Raw genomic sequence first — 16,067 nt, 5'->3', positions numbered from 1 at the left:
AGACAAAGGATTGGGGTACAAAACCTACGACGCAAGATAGCTAGATCCCTTTGCTTTATACTTGTAAAGATTATATGGGGTCGTTGTCAAAGAGATTTAGAATGATGTAAAATCATCTTATCTTGTGAACAACTTTGAAAAGTATGAAAATAGTAGTTTTCCAAAATTTAATCTTGAAAATAAATTTTATCCGTAATAAAACTTCACATATTTCATCACATATATTACATAAAACCAGAACTTTCATATTTTAATTAGAAACAAAATCAGAAAATATATAATGTTATCATTCTTATAATGAGTTTTTACTTCACATTTGTAAGTTTTTTTTTTCAACAATTCTTACTTTAATTTACTTGTCTTTCCTTCCATTTACAAATCTTATGTTTTATTTATATAATTTATGTTTTATTTTAGACCTACATTGATTTATAATTTTTATGTTACATATGTAAGTTTTAATTTTATTTTTTTACTAATAAAAATCCAATTTATTATTCTTATGTTAATTTATTTATTTTATCTTCCATTTACAAATCATATGTTTTATTTATTAAAAAGTCAACAATTCGAAGGATGTATTGCATAAGGGCACCGAACCCCATTGTTTGTCATGTATCAAAATGATTATTGGATATAATTTAGAGAATGTAACGATTGAGAATAAAGGCATGCAGCAGCTAAAAGGGACTTTATGAGGAACATTAAGGGGTGTTTAACGACCTACTCTTTTATTATTTGCGAAATAATTTCAAAAAAGAGTTGGACTATTCACACCATTTTAAAAATCTATTGAAATTCTGTCTTGAAGTAAACTCCATCGAATAATACTAAAAAAATAAACCTTATTGCTATTAACACTCACTTTAACTTCTAAACTGCCATTCTTCTAAACAGCAATTTTTTTTCCCCCTTATGGAGTCTTGCTATCCATCACAATCTACATATTTGTTCGTTATAAAAGTTTTGTTAATTAATAAACATGAAATTTTTGCTTCTTGTTCGTTATATAATTCTTGCTACCTACCAATTTCACTTCAGTTTGTGTTTGTGCCACACGACTTTCCATCAATATCTCTTTCTATTTCTCCATTTTCCACGATTTGTTCTTCAATCTTCTCGAACTTTTAGGTATTAATTATAATAAAACCAATGTTGTTTTGATATGGAAGCAACAAAATTATTGCATGTGTTAATTCATTGTAAGATTCTTCTCTGATTCGTGTCAAATCCTCTGCAATTTCTTGGGAATGTGTGGATGTGTCTAAAAAAAAAGTTTTGTGAGAGAAAATACCGGGGTTTAGATATGTTTTTATTTTATTTTATATTATAATTAGAAGAGTGAGGGGTTTTATAAAATTTTTGAAGGGTGCTAATAGTTCCACCCTTTTAGAAGTTGGGTCTGGCCCAAAACAGCCCAGGTCGAGGTGCGGTTGCACTCAGAAACTACGCTTTTATTTTAATAATATCAAAATCAACAGTGCCCGTAACAGGAAGGATTTCGTCGATCATCAATTCTTCACCGATCGAAAGTCAAAATAAAAGACTAAGCGAAACAAAGACAACAAAAATCCGAAGAAATAAATTAACCAAAAAAGGAGGGGAAAAAAAAGAGGAAAATGGAAAGAGAGAGGGAAAGCGAATTGGTCAGGCTGTGCATTGAAGCTGCGTGTCAAAGTGGAGAAAGCGTTCAGAAATGGCGGAGACAGAGACGATCATTGGAAAGGTTGCCAGCTCATCTCGCCGACTCTCTCCTCCGCCACCTCATACGTCGCCGCCTCATCTTCCCTTCGCTGCTCGAGTAAGCAACTGTTTCTCACATAACATCTTGGCTATCTGTTTGGCTCCTTAGAAAACGAAGAAAAGTTTCGATTTTGAATGTAAATGCATAGGAAGTGAAATTCGTTTGATTACTCAGATATAGTTTATTTAATGTTTAAAAGTTCCAGCTTCTTCTGAAAATTAGAGGACAATAGTGGAAAAGTGGTGGAGAATTTTACAGAGTTTATTTGATAATTATCTTGTAACTGCACTAAATTCGTTTTTTACTTTGTAGAGTTTTCAAACATAATGCGGAGGCAATTGAACTGAGGGGGGAGAACTCTGTGGATGCAGAATGGATGGCTTACTTGGGAGCATTCCGTTACTTGCGCTCTCTAAATGTTGCCGATTGCCGCAGAGTCACCAGTTCTGCCCTTTGGGCTCTAACCGGTATGGTTAAGTGAAAGTTAATTACATGGATGTTGATCGTTTGGTCATGTTCTTCACAGGCTTTAATTAGGCTGCAGAAAATCTCTTATTTCCTTTGTTTGCTTCGTTTTAGGGATGACTTGTTTGAAGGAATTGGATTTATCAAGATGCCTAAAAGTCACTGATGCTGGCATGAAGCATCTGTTATCCATTTCAACTTTGGAAAAGCTGTGGCTTTCTGAGACAGGTCTCACTGCAGATGGAATTGCACTCCTCTCATCACTTCAAAATTTGTCTGTCTTGGACTTGAGCGGTTTGCCTGTCACTGATCTGGTGCTGAGGTCTTTGCAGGTACTATCTGTAATTTATGACTATGTATTCTGTAAAGGTAGAACTGACATCAGGGTTTTTAATGTCTGAGTTTATAACAATGGTCTTGCCCCACGTAAATTTACTTACTTGAAATGCAACACACCTGATGTTTGAAGTATGTCATTTGTAAATTAAACAATGGTGGTCACTGTTCAGTTGTGATCCTGGCTTCTTTTAATTGGTTTGTGCTGATGTACACTTTATTTTTTTTTTTATTTTTTTTTTCCGGGTGATCTTATTTACCTTGCTATTGCTAGAGAAAATGTTGTCATTTATCCATTATTTTAAAATGTTCCTTATCTGATTGTTTGCTGCTTATTCTCCAAGATATTTAAGTTAGTATGATGTGTTATGCTTTCTTTTCTAGGTACTGACAAAGTTAGAGTATCTCGACCTTTGGGGCAGTCAAGTATCCAATAGAGGTGCTGCTGTTCTTAAAATGTTTCCAAGGCTGAGCTTCCTCAATCTAGCTTGGACTGGTGTTACAAAGTTGCCAAATATATCATCTCTTGAATGCTTAAATTTGAGTAATTGTACCATTGACTCTATACTTGAAGGGAATGGAAATAAAGCTCCTCTAGCAAAGATTAGTCTAGCTAGCACTACTTTTATTAATGAGCGTGAAGCCTTTTTATACATTGAAACAAGTTTACTGTCATTTTTGGATGTATCCAATTCTTCCCTGAGCAGATTCTGCTTTTTGACACAAATGAAAGCTCTGGAACATTTGGATCTCAGCTCGAGCATGATAGGAGATGATTCAGTTGAGATGGTTGCATGTGTAGGAGCAAATTTGAGAAATCTTAATCTTAGTAACACGAGATTCAGCTCAGCTGGAGTAGGGATTTTAGCTGGTCATCTTCCTAATCTTGAAATATTATCACTATCTGGCACACAAATAGATGATTATGCGATATCATATATGAGCATGATGCCCTCACTGAAGTTCATTGACATAAGCAATACAGATATTAAAGGCATGTATCCTTCAGGGCAAATGAATGTCCTTTTTTCTGCATATTGCTTTATGATTGTTTATAATTTATTCTTGCATGCGTATGGTTATGTGATATTTCCTTCTTCTGTACTCGCAGGTTTCATTCAGCAGGTGGGTGCTGAAACAGATTTGGTTCTCTCGTTGACAGCACTGCAAAATCTCAATCATTTGGAGCGCTTGAATTTGGAGCAGACTCAAGTCAGTGATGCAACTTTGTTCCCTTTATCAACCTTCAAAGAACTAATCCATTTATCTCTCAGAAATGCTTCCCTTACTGACGTTTCTCTGCACCAATTGTCATCTCTATCAAAGTTGACTAATCTGAGCATTCGTGATGCTGTATTGACAAATAGTGGGCTTGGTTCATTCAAACCCCCAAGATCACTCAAATTGTTGGATCTGCATGGTGGTTGGCTCCTAACTGAGGATGCAATTTTGCAATTTTGCAAAATGCATCCTCGAATTGAAGTTTGGCATGAACTTAGTGTTATATGTCCGTCAGATCAAATTGGATCTAACGGTCCGTCTCCATCACGAACATCTTTGAGGGCTTCCCTAGTGAAACAAAAGCAGGATCCAATGCCTATGTCTCATTCTTTTCTAGGTGGGGTACTATTATTTTCTATGAGATACAGTTTCAAATGCATTCATCTTACATTCTTTGTTTGTTTTTCCAAAACAGATCAAAGACTTAAGTATAGCAGAGAGGAGCTACTTGAGCTGCAGTATTCATCTTTATCTCTTGCGAGGCCTGATGATAGTAGTACTCAAGACGCTATGGGATTAAGATGAAGCTTGCTATCATGTGTTGTTATATTCTCTAATCTAAGCAGAGTTTGTTTCATTTTCTTGTTCAAGAGTATGCGAGATGAAGGGTTCTTTTTGTTATCTTCTTCCCATTGTATTGGACAATCAAGAGTGTATGTGACAATATTGATTCTACCTTCTTTTTATCCATTTGTTGTAGATTAGAAGCATATATTGATATAAAATGGTAATGGTTGGTGGTTTTTGTAACGTGAAATGGGCTGGAACATCTACAGCTATTTTACTACTCGTAGAAGATGAAGATCTTCCAGTACGTGCGTAGTAACAAATTTACAGTGGAACGGGCCTGCTCTAGATTCGAATTCTAATTTGGAGAATAACTTGATATTAAACATGGATCAGGAAATAACAAATGAATGTAACTGGACAATAATGCAAGTGACGTGAAAATTTGATGGAAACTGTCATAAAAACTAGTGTTTCTTAAACTTTTTTAGAGGTTATTTTTCTCGTAGCCTCAAATTGATATGAACGATTATCGAGAAATAAATATTCATTTTGTTAATTTGCAGGATTTTAGCGGTGTTTAAAATTACAAAAAATTAATAATTGGTAAAAACGAAGAACGAGATTAATAGGAGTAATGGGCGTAGAGCAGTTGGATACTATTGGTATTTAGAGAGGTTTTTAAGTGTAAAACCAGTATTTAAAATATGGGTAGGGCTCCTCAAAACCCACCTAATTACCCACTAAATTCATTTTTAAAAATAATTTTTAATTATCAAAATACTCTTAAATCAAATTTTAATTATGGATACTAAAAAAATTGAATTTTTACTCTTTGAACCCACTTTTACATTCAATATTATACTTTTTTTGGAATTCTAAATTGATTTTTTTTAAAAATTTTTTATTAATCTTAGAACACATATAAAAGCGATTCATATTGATCTTATACTAACAAACTGTTATAGCACATTTAAAAAATAATTAACTCGTTCTTATTTACATAGTGAAATGAAATTAGCACATTCAAATGTTACGGAATTATAAAGCTGCTGCTGGAGATGAAACATGTAAATTCAACATCAGAAAAAATTATGTTTACTATCTTGCAAGACCAAACACCGGAAAGCATGATAAAGAAAAACTATGTAATTCTCACTTAGAAGAGGAAATTAAATATCAAATACAATTAGAATGAGGCAGCCATTAGTCAAACTATTTCAACATAACTAATAGGAGATAAGGTACGCGGAATGCATATCGGCCCTAGCAAAAAAAGAAAATAAAAGATTCATTACAAATACCTGTTAAAGATATTCCAAATAAATTTATTATGATTGAAATATTTGAGATTGAAGTGGAAATAATGCTCAAAATCAATTGAGACGAATAAACGAGAAATCCTAATACTAATGAATAAAAGTACTATTATTTTATAAATTGGATTTAGTAAGGGTATATTTGGGTTTTTAAGTGGGTTTATTGAGTAAAATTTAAAATTTATTTAATAAATTGGTTGATTGAGTAGTTTAGTGTGTTCCAATAGTCCTATCCTTAAAATACTTATGATGGGTTTATTAAGAAGTGAGTGTGAAAATTTTCACCCCCTCGTGAAAAAGCCCCACACTCACATACACCACACATAGACACACATATTTATTTATGAAAATGTTATAATCCAAGACTCTAGATTTTGTTAAAGTCTGAAAAAGCTATATAGTCATTTTTATTTTCTAGTGTGCAACAAGGATGTTAAAATGGAAATGTTTGTTAGAATATTAAAATATATATTTTTTATTTGTTAGTAGCATCCTTACTTTGTTAAAATGAAGATGTACTCATTAGAGAATTATTATTAACAAAACTTATTTTGAATAATAATAATAACAATAATCAAAATTATTATAATAAATAATGCCAATAATCAATTAAGGTCATTTTATTAACAATCCAATCCAATTTCAAGATAAAATAAACACACTAATGACAATACAACATGTTTTGAAATCAAGTCAAAGAAATTCAAACCATAAAATTTGTTTTGTTCAATATTTATTAAAATAAACTTTTGAATGATGAATTAGATTTTATGTTGAAGAACATTTTAAGGTATGATAATTCCACAATGAATTGTGCTAATGGGGGTTAAAAGTAGTATTGTTATACTTATTTATATTGAATGGGTGCTTAATTGTAAATTGAGTTATGGACTTTTTTATAAATAAAAAAATTATGAAAATATGAATGTTCAAAGTAAATTTTAGAGTGCAAATAGCCTTACTTTTAAAATAAAGAACCTTATTAACTTACATAATAATATGACTTAAATTCACCTAACAGTTGTTTCAAATAAGTCTAATTTATCTATCAAACAATTGAATTATTGAGATATTCTCAGGTGAAATTTAATTATATTATTATGTAACTTAATCACACCCTAAATTATAATTAACAGAAAAGCAAATGTCATTATCATGTCTAATTACGGGAACATATCATTTCAAGCAGTACAATTAATTTGAATTTATCGACTGAATAAATATCGATATGTACAGTCTGACAAGAAGCACAAGGACTTGAATGAAAAAAGAAACTTTTTCACACAGAAGCATACTCCAAAAATTATTTTCTTTCAAGAACTGGGCCTGTTTGCACTCTTGTACATGTTGTCGATTACATCCTGCGCACAAAAGTTCTCCTGTTAGTGGTATCAATACCGCATAGTTTTGCACAGAAATAAACAAATAAATATTAGGTTGGGGTACATAACAAACAAAAACAGAGACATAAATTGGCATAACTACAGCTCATAGGATAATAGATACATGGACTAAAATTTCTCTGCAGATCACCGATTCAAATTCAAGATTCAACCCTAACAGAATCTCGCAGCAAAAGCAAACTCTGAATTAACCCATTGACCACCATAATTTTGACCAGTTTCTGAAAATTTAACTGGAAGTTCACACCATAAACAAATTAAAACTAAGAGGTTTCATCCAAAGAATATTCGGAAAAAACCAGGAGGAACGTTACCTGATAATGTTTGAGCAATTGGGGCCTTTTCTTCTTATATGTTGGAGTAAGAAGATCACGTTCAATGTCGAAAGGGACAGGTTCAAGATGAACAGCTTTAATGAATTCAAAACCTTTCAACTGCCAAGATAAACAGTTGGTATCACTAAAAATCATCTTTCACAGTTCAAAATTATTTGAGGAAAATTTTATCTAATGGCAATCAACAAGGTACATGTGAAAATAATAAGTAACCTTTTTCTCTTTAGCAACTCTTGAGAGCTCTCCGAGTATGAATTCTTTTGCCTTGGGATTTTCACAGAGCGACTTGAAGTCTCCATTTACACCATTTTCAGCTGCCCATCTTTCAAGTGCGTCCTTGTTGGGGTTGACAATGGCAACAAGGAAGGACTCAAAGCTGTTCCCATACACCCATACCTGACATAGAAGACAGGAAACATGTGTTGTCAAACTCATGTGGATCTCTAGCTGTTGAATGCAAATGTAATAAACATTTAGCTGAATAATATGCACCAAACTAATCCTGACACACTGCATCCAAGCAGTTAAATATGATTTTCAGAAAAGTTAATGCCAGAATTGGTCCAGAGAGTCACTAGTATGAGTTAAAGAAACATGCAAGTCCACATGCCTATAGGCATAGGCTTCTTTATACTCTACCAAACCAGATAACACAGCACAATTTCTTCTTTTTAGAAATAAACACACCATCAGTGGGGAGTGGAGACACAGGTAATATACATAAGAAAAGAACTGTCGGAAGAATATGAAGAAGAGAAAGAAGAAAGCAACAGACTTCAACATCAAAAGGACATGCCAACTTAGGAGACAAACACATGCAACGTGAAACCATCAATTTATATATAACAAGCTGCGCGCACACATACAAAAGACAAAAGGTTGAAGAGCATACCGAATCAATAGCAGATACAAGAGCATAAATATTCTCCAAGTTTTCAACAGCAACATATTCTCCCTGTGAAAGCTTGAAAATGTTTTTCTTACGGTCAATAATTTTCAAGCTTCCATCAGGTTGCCACTCACCAATATCACCTGATGTAAAGAAAATAATAGGCAAGGTTGGGACAGAAAAATCTGAAGACAGGAAATCTTAAGTTCATTTAAGAAGAAAGAGATGTGGGCAACCTGTATGGAACCACCCATCAACCATGACTTCTTTCGTGAGGTCTTCACGTTTATAGTACCCTGAAAACACAGTACTCCCCTTCACACAAACTTCTCCACGTGGTGTACTTGAGAGGGCATCATATTCCATTTCAGGAACAGATTCTAGGCATACATCCACATTTGGTACTGGAGGACCCACAGTACCAATCATTGACATCTCATTTGGCAGTGACACAAAAGTCCCGGCACAAGTTTCAGTCAGACCTATATTCACATAAAAGTTGATTAAACTATCAAAGATCACAGCATCACAATCAATCTAAAGAATAAGGTCAACAACTGAAATACAAAGAACAATATGGCAAGCTAATTTCGAAAGACACTTTACCATATCCCTGCAGGACATGAGCACATGCCACCACCCGCAGGAAGGTTTCTACATGAGGAGTAAGGGGTGCTGCTCCAGACAGAATAAGCCGTACACGCCCACCAAATGATTGCTTTACCTGAGAAAATCATACAAATCAATAATTTTGGTCGTGAAAAATCTGTTTAGAATCACTTTGCAAAGTTCTTTTTTTGGTGCGGGAATAATGAATATTATTGAATAGTTCCCATCACCTTGTCAAATACTATTTTGTCAGCAATAGGGGATGCCTCGACATGTTTATGCCCCTTCTTCAAGTTATGGAATTTACTGCAGTACTTATCAAAAATCAATCAGAACCACATAACAAAACAGCTCAAAAATGACATCTGGTCAATAAAAGGAACCAATAAAATGAAAGTCTTAACACCACAATCCTCAACTACAAAAATTTGCCAAATGCAGCAATAAATTCAATGTAACTGGCCAATGACTCAGAGAAAAAAATTTCAAGGTGGCATTGAACATGTGAAAGGAATGATGGAGTGAGCTGTCTGCCTCTCAGATTCACTTACATGTAAGCAGACGAAATGATTATTACTCATTATTCAAGGCATAAGATGGTCATTAATCAAATATCTAAAAGTCTGTTATATGCTCTTCGGATGGTAATTATGTAGCTCAAGAGCTGGGTAGAGATTTACCACTTGATAAATATCTACAATCCCTATATGCTCTTCAGATAAGACTGATTATGTAGCTTATGAGCATGACAGAAACCCACCGACGATGATATGATTTGAGAGGAGAGGAGAGATTTATAGTAAAGCAGTTGGAGAATTTAAGCTCAAGCAATATATGCATAGATTCAAAAGAAAATTTTTTGCTGTTCACTTTTCCTAAGCAAACTAAATATAACTTACTATGAGTATGCAATATTAAATAATGTCTTTTTTAATAAGCCGCCTGAAGAAATCTTCTGATTCAAACCTGAAGACACAAACAACAGTTAGGACATAACAAAAAACAGGGAAAAATTAGAAATTAAAAATTAAAAAGATTAATAAAATAAAGAAATTAACCAAGTTCGTGCCAATTTGAAGTAGAAAGTATAGCGTCCTTGGGGTAAACATAAAAAAATCTCTAAGCCTATGGCCAAGCTGGATGGAAGAATGAATCCTTGCATGAGTTTGAGGCCACACAAGGAGCCCACCAAATACCTTCGCTACCCAACTACATTTTGGTCCCAATATAGTATGGATCATCTACATGAATTCTACTCCCCCATCACATGGTATACCAAAAAAAATTACTTATAGTTATCTAGAAGCTAGTTCTTTTTCACTACATGTACCAACATATATATCTTTTTCTACCCTCACCCAGTCTCATTTCAACATCTTTTTGTTAACATTCCAACAATTGAACATTGGAATGTCAGAAACTGACAAATCAAGCCAGGACCCATACTCTGAACATGCAGTATTTTGTCTGAGAAAATAATTTGAGATAACATACAGAAAGATACAAATACAATAACTACAGTTCAGGCACCACCCAGCTAAAAAGAAGTAACAAAAATACAGGCAGGATGACTTCTTTTTTCACTATACCACCAAAAGCATATGGATATTATGTTATCAAGATTCAGATATCCCTTGTAATTACTCCTGATACATAAACTGCAAACAAACAAAGCCTCAGCAAATCCAGGATAGAAAAGTTTACCCGAGTATATTCTGTCTAGTACACGAGGAACAGCACAGAAAATAGTTGGTTTGAGCTCTCCGATGTCTTCAAGCAATAATTTGACATCCTTAAGAAACAAACAATATAAGCAATTACTCTATCGAACTCTTACTTTCATAGAAAGGGGTGGTACTAGTAATTATACTCACCCCACGCCAGAACCCTATAGCAGCACCATTGGATATGAAAACTTCCTCAATTGCCCGGTCAAAAATATGCGCAAGAGGAAGATAAGAAACATATACATCCTCCGAAGTTAACTGTTAAATTTCAACAAACAAAATTTTTAAATAGAAATCCAGCACAACAGATAAATCAATTTAATGAAATATATAAGCACGTTATATTAAAAGCAAATAAATCATTATGTTCCAGCTTCTGACATTAAATAGTTTAGTGACTACAGTCAGGGAACAATCACCTTCTCATTCACACTCTCCAAAAGGCATTTCACTCCAGCTATAAAAGTAACAATGTTCTCATTTGAAACCATCACTCCCTTTGGATCACCAGTTGTTCCACTAGTATACATAATTGTACAGATGTCATTTTTCTTTTTCACAGGTAGATCAAATTGTTTATTCTCTCCCTGTGGGAAACAGATATAAATTGAATCAGAATCAAATGTCACATCAAATAAAAAAGAAGAGAAAATCATCTGCTGCTGAATATCAATCATAAATTCATAATGGACAACAGAGAAGTAAACCAAACAATCATGAACTATTTATGTGCATACAATGCTCAGTAAAATAAATCCATCATGCCTAACATCTGAATAATATTCCATCTTTCACTCAAGAGGCACACATAAAGGATATTATCAAGCTATAAAAGCCTTTCACAATCACATGCAGTACATTATTCAAATTGAATCACTGCATTATCATGAACAGATCAATGATTTGAGAACTAATTCCCAGAAATCAAGGGCATGACAGATCAGCAACCGTATAACAAATTAATAGACCTGAAGGTCATTGCTAGAAATTTACAGTTGGATATATTAGATATACAGTCATATCTAACATGAGAGCTAGTTTTATACAGGCAGGAGAAATAAAATAAAAGAGAAAAGACCTCTGACGCTATAAATTAAAAAATAACAGACAAAAATGACCTACCAGTTGCAAAAATTCGTCCCACGAATATACAGCCAAACCATACTTCTCAATCTCTTCCCTCTGCTCAGGTTTAACCTTGCTAAAGCTCACAATTGCTGCATGATGAATTTTTTACAGTTAGCTTTGACGACTACAAACCTGAGAAGGATATAACTTCAAGGAAAGTGATACTTACTTTTTAAATGCTCTGTGGTCTTGGGAAATGTTTTAAGCATCTGAAAGGGGAAAAATGTAGCCATAGATGAGAAGTAGGTTCCTTGGAAATAATATTACAAAATTCTTAGATTGTAATATTTGCCCGCCATAAAGTAAGCATTTCTGAGTATTACATAAGTACAAAGTAATTATTGGAAAATAGTACCGTTATAAACTGATATTTTAATTGTGAAAACCGTAAGAGTATCTAAAAACTGATATTTTACCCTAATAAAACTTAGCAAAACAATGTACATCCGCAAACTAATACTAAACATATAATATGTGTACCTCAGGAATCTTTTTTTCCTCTACAAAAGCAATTGAAACCCCTGAATGGCATATAATAAACTCCACAGCACCAGCACCTAAAATATGAACATTAAGCGGTTAAATAATCATAAAGAAAATACTTGGCATGATACTAAATGGCACCTAAGTCACCATCATTACTCATGATCAAACCGAAAAGAATCGTGTACTAAGTGAGAAGATACATTCAAAAGTGATAGTGAGATTACAAGCATGCTTAGCTCACCGAAGAGATAAGTGCTTACCTAAAGTGTCGTACAGAGGGACACAATGGAGGCCGAGAGCATTGCAAGCCTGCATCAATTTTGGAGTCAAAATAATATCAGTGTGACTCTAGCACTCATATTTGAACCAAGCAGTATACCAAGTTCACAACCCATACTGAAAAGGAACAAATTCATTCACCTCCATGCCGATAATCCACTCTGGGCAATTGACACCGTAAATACCACATTTTCCTCTCTATAAACCATCAAAAGTAAATACGTAAGAGCAAATATACTAATAAAAAGAATTAAATAATCTTCCAACAAGACCAAGAAGCTTACTTCCTCAACACCACAAGTGCGGATGGCATTTACAACTTTGATCACCAAGTCGTATACTTCTTTATAAGTTTTCCACACATATTTACCAGCCTGCAAACAGAGATCCAATATCCATAATTAAGGAACTAACTAACTTAAATGTCATTGAAATCTCCTACTCAATACAAAACTCAATCCTCAAAATCACACAATTCGTCTAAAAGCCAAATACACCTTTCCATCTACAATCTCGCGTTGACCAAGCATCCGATTGTTTGGATTTCTCTCCACCGCCATGCTGCAACAATAACATAAAATCACAAACTAATAAGCGAAAAAAATACTTGCATACATCCACTTAGTTTTTTTTTTTAATAATTTTTCTCTGCAACCAAACACAGTCAAGAAAAATCTCACCGGAAAACGTCCCAACAACTCTCCATTCCCGGAATCGGAGCCGGAAATCCATCCTTAGCAAAAAGACTCCGATACACCGGACCTATCGAAGGCCTTCCGCCGCTCGCCTCCTTCGCCTTCTCCACTTCAACAACATATTTCATGTTACTCATGTTCGATCGCACAAAAACTCCTCTTTCTAATTTTTTTTTCTTTCAATTTATTTTCAGCTCTTTCGACTCTCGGGCTTTAAATAATAACGATAATATTGAGTTAATTAATTTGGTGGCCGTGGGTGGCCAAATAGGAGAAAATGCGAGCAAATTTGAAATTTCTTTTATGTGAATTTGTGGACTTCGTCGTAGTAGCTGGATTTTGACTTTTAGTTGAGAGAACCACCCGCTTTTCTTTCTCTGGCTTCGTTTGTGATGCAGAGTTTTCTATTTATTTATTTATTTTTCTCTGGGAGTTATATTAGATCAAATTTTTGGTCAATATAAGCAGGATTTTTCCGTTTTTTAATTGTCACTTTCTCATTTCAGACTGGACTGCGTGTATTTACTGTTTTGACCTCCATTACGATCAAGACAACATCTAAAAAATACAACCGATGCAACTTGGCACTTGCAAGGGTGGGTGTATTTATATATTATAAGTTTATAACGTGTGATTTTAAATCAAATTTGAATTTTTTTTTTTTGAGACTGATTAATCATCAGATTACTGATGTACACAGATATTTACAACAACTGTTTATTGTAGCAGAGGTATTACACTGATATTTACAATCAGCATGATTGGGACTTACATTATTACAATGAATTCTATGAAGTACATGCTCAATACAAATAACCCCTCACAGGAGAGGATGTCCATACTCCACTTGCATTTCGCAAGGGAGAATGATATAAAGAACATTTAGCCCCCACAATACTTTTTGCAATCAAATTTGAATTGAAAAATACAAAGAGGACTCGTTCTTGTTTTGTCTTATTTGGGTGGCATTTTGATTTGTTCGTCTTGAATAGGCCAAATAATTAGGATAAAATAAAGAGTATAAAAGAGTAATAAGATACTAAGATGCATCTTATAATAGAGTATAAAATATCATAATACTTGGAAATATTTTTATAAATAAGGAGAGTATAAGGTGTCGAATAAAATTTGAAATTTGTTAAGACATAAAAGATCTAAGGTAAGGTGCGACTGTTGCACTACCACCGGAAAATATGGAGAGTATAAGGTGTTTGATAAAATTTGACATTTGTCAAGATATATAAAAGAGAAAAATTGGGAAAAAGTACAACTGTTGCACTTGTGCCACACCACAGCCGGTTACGGCTTTGCGAGCTAGTTGTTCTAGATGTCTCGGGTAAATTTGAAAAAAAAGTTCGACTTAGCGCGTGAAAAAATACAATATAATGCAGAGATAGAGATATGTTCGTTCAATCAACTGCTTGTCATTTTAGTATTCCTATAATACCTTATTAATCCCCTGATATCATAAAAATTTTTAGAGTCCAATTATGTTAGAACTGCTCTACAGTAAAATAATATTTTTATAAGTGCATAATTAAAATTATAATATATTATTTATTATATTTTACGTGTGAAAATAATTTATATTTTATATTAGAGTAAGTAAAGTAATCGTGGCCAAATTTTTAATATTATCACGCTAAATGCATGTGTCATTATATAATAAATCGTGTTGCAAGCATCATTCATGGACGAGGCTATTATTTATTAATAAAGTAGTTGACATGGTCTCTTCAAAAAAGAAAAAAAAAAGGTTGGTGGCATGGTAATACATTAAGATTAATAATTAATAAAATTAAGAGCCATCGAGACACATATAGAAGGACTAAGTTTAAATTAACCTGACAATAAAATTACATGCAAACGCTCTCATTTTTTTTATATAAATAGGTTGTTAAATGGTTTAATTTAAAATAATCAATATAAAAATATTATTAAACTATAATACTAGATAATCTAACAGCGTATTCAGATTAAAAAAATAAAAAATAAAAACTTCTGCATTTAAAAATGATTATAAACATATATATTTGGATATTAAATCTAGTGTTATATTATCATAAGACAGATTTTTTTATTGGAGAGATTGCGAATCTAACTGCATAACCTTTTCAATTAAAAAAAGAAAAAATTGTCATGTGATTCATTGCAGCGTTCGACATATATATAATTCTTTTTTTATTCCCTGAAAAATTGAAACCAGATCCATAGAACTTGGCAGTGGCTCCGACTCAATAATCTGATATCGTCAGAAATATTAATAATTTTCCGTCTTCAATATAATTTTTTAACCTTTATACTAAAACCGAGGCACATGCCCCATACATGTACACAGAAGTAATTATGCCCCAAACTGGGATTATAATAATACAAGTATGAATTAATAAAAAGTGATGGCATGTCATCCTCATGCACGTTCAAAATTTCTATGTTCTTACACATACATATGAAAAATGTTGTTCTTTAACAAAGAATATATTACTTCAGCAAAATCCAAGCATATCATCTTGATTGTGTTCAAAAGAACTAAAAAACATATCATCTTAATTGACGTTCATTCTTATTTGCATTTGTTCTATTTTTATGCCGATTTTCGCATTTTGTTCTTTACCTTCTTTTAAAATATCTTCTTAATTTTTAGGTAAAAAGACAACTACACTCTCAAAAATTAGAGAAATGATCATGGAGACCTCTAAATTTTGAAGTTAAGATATCATAATACCGGTAACTAATAAAATTGACTTTAAATTTTTTTTAATGAATACAAATGTAATTTAAATAGTTTAATTTGTCTAGTAGACTATTAGAATATTGTTTAATATACAAAGTAAATTTTAAAATGTAAATTATTATATTTATTT

General features: G+C 33.0%; 2 protein-coding genes across 2 annotated transcripts; one reads left to right on the top strand and one right to left on the bottom strand.

Moving 5' to 3' along the window:
- The first annotated feature begins 1,419 nt into the window (after positions 1 to 1,419).
- Positions 1,420 to 4,576, top strand: LOC102611679 (receptor-like protein 53). Its single transcript, XM_006476327.4, has 6 exons — positions 1,420 to 1,801; positions 2,057 to 2,211; positions 2,324 to 2,541; positions 2,930 to 3,539; positions 3,657 to 4,163; positions 4,242 to 4,576. Exons 1-6 carry the CDS (start codon positions 1,620 to 1,622, stop codon positions 4,349 to 4,351), a joined length of 1,782 nt encoding a protein of 593 aa, XP_006476390.2. The 5' UTR covers positions 1,420 to 1,619; the 3' UTR covers positions 4,352 to 4,576.
- A 2,205-nt stretch (positions 4,577 to 6,781) lies between these two features.
- LOC102611380 (long chain acyl-CoA synthetase 4) lies at positions 6,782 to 13,605 on the bottom strand. The gene is made up of 19 exons (XM_006476326.4): positions 13,189 to 13,605; positions 13,006 to 13,069; positions 12,793 to 12,882; positions 12,650 to 12,706; positions 12,490 to 12,538; positions 12,224 to 12,300; positions 11,913 to 11,952; positions 11,738 to 11,832; positions 11,035 to 11,202; positions 10,763 to 10,873; positions 10,593 to 10,680; positions 9,788 to 9,854; positions 9,119 to 9,194; positions 8,886 to 9,003; positions 8,516 to 8,761; positions 8,283 to 8,422; positions 7,604 to 7,786; positions 7,370 to 7,489; positions 6,782 to 7,013 (listed from the first exon to the last, which is right to left on the bottom strand). The coding sequence occupies exons 1-19, from the start codon at positions 13,338 to 13,340 to the stop codon at positions 6,966 to 6,968; spliced, it is 1,989 nt and encodes a 662-aa protein (XP_006476389.1). The 5' UTR covers positions 13,341 to 13,605; the 3' UTR covers positions 6,782 to 6,965.
- Positions 13,606 to 16,067: the final 2,462 nt, after the last annotated feature.

Source organism: Citrus sinensis, chromosome 3 (assembly GCF_022201045.2).
Source record: "Citrus sinensis cultivar Valencia sweet orange chromosome 3, DVS_A1.0, whole genome shotgun sequence".
NCBI classification, from domain to species: domain Eukaryota; kingdom Viridiplantae; phylum Streptophyta; class Magnoliopsida; order Sapindales; family Rutaceae; genus Citrus; species Citrus sinensis.
Note: the sequence above shows the minus strand (reverse complement) of the source record. Positions and strands in the feature narration are given on the sequence as shown.